Consider the following 2,430-nt stretch of genomic DNA (forward strand, 5'->3'; position numbering starts at 1 on the left):
GTATATGTGAGCTCATTTTGTAACTGTAGGGGTATATGTGAGCCGTTTGTATAACGGTAAGGATATATATGAGTCACTTTTATAACAAGGGGCATATCAACTCCAAATGACAAAGTTGAGGGGTATAGCAAACCTTTTTCCCTTCTGTCATATAATATTTGTCTACGATTGACTTTCCACATTTTGAAACTATAAATAGAAGGATAATTTTATTATATCACCCTATGAATATACTCCTTATATCCCTAATTACTTGTTCATATTTCCTTTTTTAGTTGTCTATAATTACTTGTTCATTTTGACAAATCTAGAAAAGATAATTTTTTTGCCTATTATACCCTCAATTAACTACTTTAAAAAATGTAGAACTTTTTGAAAACTTAAGTTTTTAATTTATTCACTTCATAATTAATAGGGGTAAAATAGTAAACTTACTATGTCAATTATTATTTTCTTAATAGGTGTGTCAATTCAAATGTAGACAAGTAATTAGGGACAGAGAAAGTAATAAATACAATATCTTAATTTTATAAATTGAACCAGCATTATTGTTGAAAATTTAAAAATAGTATAGTGGACAAGTATGGTCGGTTTTAAAACTCAGTTTCAATTAGACACAAATTGAAAGGAGTATCTATCTTCTTCCTTGGCATGACAGTATAAAAACGACGAGAACTAATACAAACGTCTTGCATTGCTTCTCTCAAAAAGTAGAGAAGCTTACATCACTCTGTTTTTGCGAAGCTCCAAACCCCTAAAGCTGCCCTTATTTATAGCCTCACGTTTTCACTCTCATTTGTCCAATTCTTCTTTCACATTTTGCTCATTTTCTCACTTGTCTCTCTCTACACTCTTTGCTTTGTTCATACACCCATGGAATCATTTAACTTTCTCAAATTCTGGCGTACTACCGCCGCTGTTAGGGATATTGACTCTGATTTTGATTCTGTTAAAAAGTTCGCCGATACTGTGGATTATAAAGGGAATCCGGCACCAATAGAGAGTACTGATGAAGAAATTGATAACGATGAGGATTCATTTTTCGATTTGGTACTTACGGGGATTAATGGATACCCAAAAGAAATTAACTCCTCCAACTCTGTTTCTGAAAAGAGTTGTCCGGTAAAGCAGGGGAAGGGAAAGTTGAACTCGCCGGAGTCCCCTAGAGATGTTTTTTTTACACCTAACACGAAACCTCAATCCCCGAACTCGGTACTCCGATCATCTCCCAAGTTTGCCGTATGCTTTTTAGGGTTCAGGAAATCAAAGCCGGAGAGAGTGATCATTGACGATTCTTCTACGGTGACTCAGAAGATTCAAACCCAAAAATTCAAGGTGGAAGATAGGGAATCTTCAATTAACAACTCGTCAAAGCAATTTGCAAGAGCTGATATGGGAAAGTATTTGAAATTGATGAAGCCTCTCTACTCAAGAGCTTCGAAAAGGTTCACCGAGAAAAATCAATTATCATCTTCTTCGTTAGTGCAATCATTGAGCTCACCAAGGATTTCATCAGAAGAGAAACACGGAAACAGAGTCGCTGTACTTGAAGCTGTCCGTAAACGGCTAGGGAAAAGCCGGTCGACAGCTTCTTCCTTCGCCGGAGCTTCAATTTTGCCGATGAATCGCCGAGACGATTCACTCCTGGAGCAAAATGACGGAATCCAAGGCGCTATTCTACATTGCAAGAGATCATACAGTTCAGCCCGAAAAGGTAAATCAAATTTTCATTACTGCACTTATTAATATTCTTTCTTTATGTAATACTATTGAACTAATATTAATTTTGTTTTTTTAACAGACTGTTCGGTGTTATTATCAAGAAATACAAATGAAGATCTGCCAAGAGCCTCTTGTGAAGACCATAATCGATGGAGTATCTAAATAAAATATCTATGAGTTTGTCAATATTTTGAAACTAAATTAGATAGAATCAGAGGATTTGTCTTGTTCCTATTGTTGATGATATCATTATAGAGTAATTTTGTTTCTCACTGTTTAGAAAAAAGTAGTATGATTTTCGATGTAAAGTGATTGAGTAACAAGAGGGAGTTGTGATTTTTTATAAAAGATCTTTTAAGTGTTACAGAGGTTTTGTGTGAAGTATAAATGTTCAATTTGGTCATTATTACGTTCTGAATCGAAGTTGGCACTATTGCCATGGCATTCAGAACGATACAAGATGTGTTACTGCGCGCACTATTTATGCACTTCTTAATATTTATGTTAGGCGATGCATTTTGTGAGTTATTTTGGGAGAGTGATACAAGACAATATAATTATTTGTTGCCAACTGAAAGCTCCTTGACTTAGATTGTTAGTGCCGAACGAAAAAGCCAAAATCAGGATGCAAAGAGGAAATTCAACGATACCTTTGTTTGTGTAAAAGAGCACAACGATTACAAGTAAGACATTTTGGTGTCAAGGGGT

The 2,430-nt window shown here is 35.1% G+C and overlaps 1 protein-coding gene across 1 annotated transcript; it reads left to right on the forward strand.

Annotated features, from left to right (window-relative positions):
* The first annotated feature begins 699 nt into the window (after nucleotides 1–699).
* On the forward strand, nucleotides 700–2,079 carry LOC125860037 (membrane-associated kinase regulator 5-like). Its single transcript, XM_049539932.1, has 2 exons — nucleotides 700–1,714; nucleotides 1,802–2,079. Exons 1-2 carry the CDS (start codon nucleotides 874–876, stop codon nucleotides 1,882–1,884), a joined length of 924 nt encoding a protein of 307 aa, XP_049395889.1. The 5' UTR covers nucleotides 700–873; the 3' UTR covers nucleotides 1,885–2,079.
* Nucleotides 2,080–2,430: the final 351 nt, after the last annotated feature.

Source organism: Solanum stenotomum, chromosome 3 (genome assembly GCF_019186545.1).
Source record: "Solanum stenotomum isolate F172 chromosome 3, ASM1918654v1, whole genome shotgun sequence".
Classification (NCBI taxonomy): domain Eukaryota; kingdom Viridiplantae; phylum Streptophyta; class Magnoliopsida; order Solanales; family Solanaceae; genus Solanum; species Solanum stenotomum.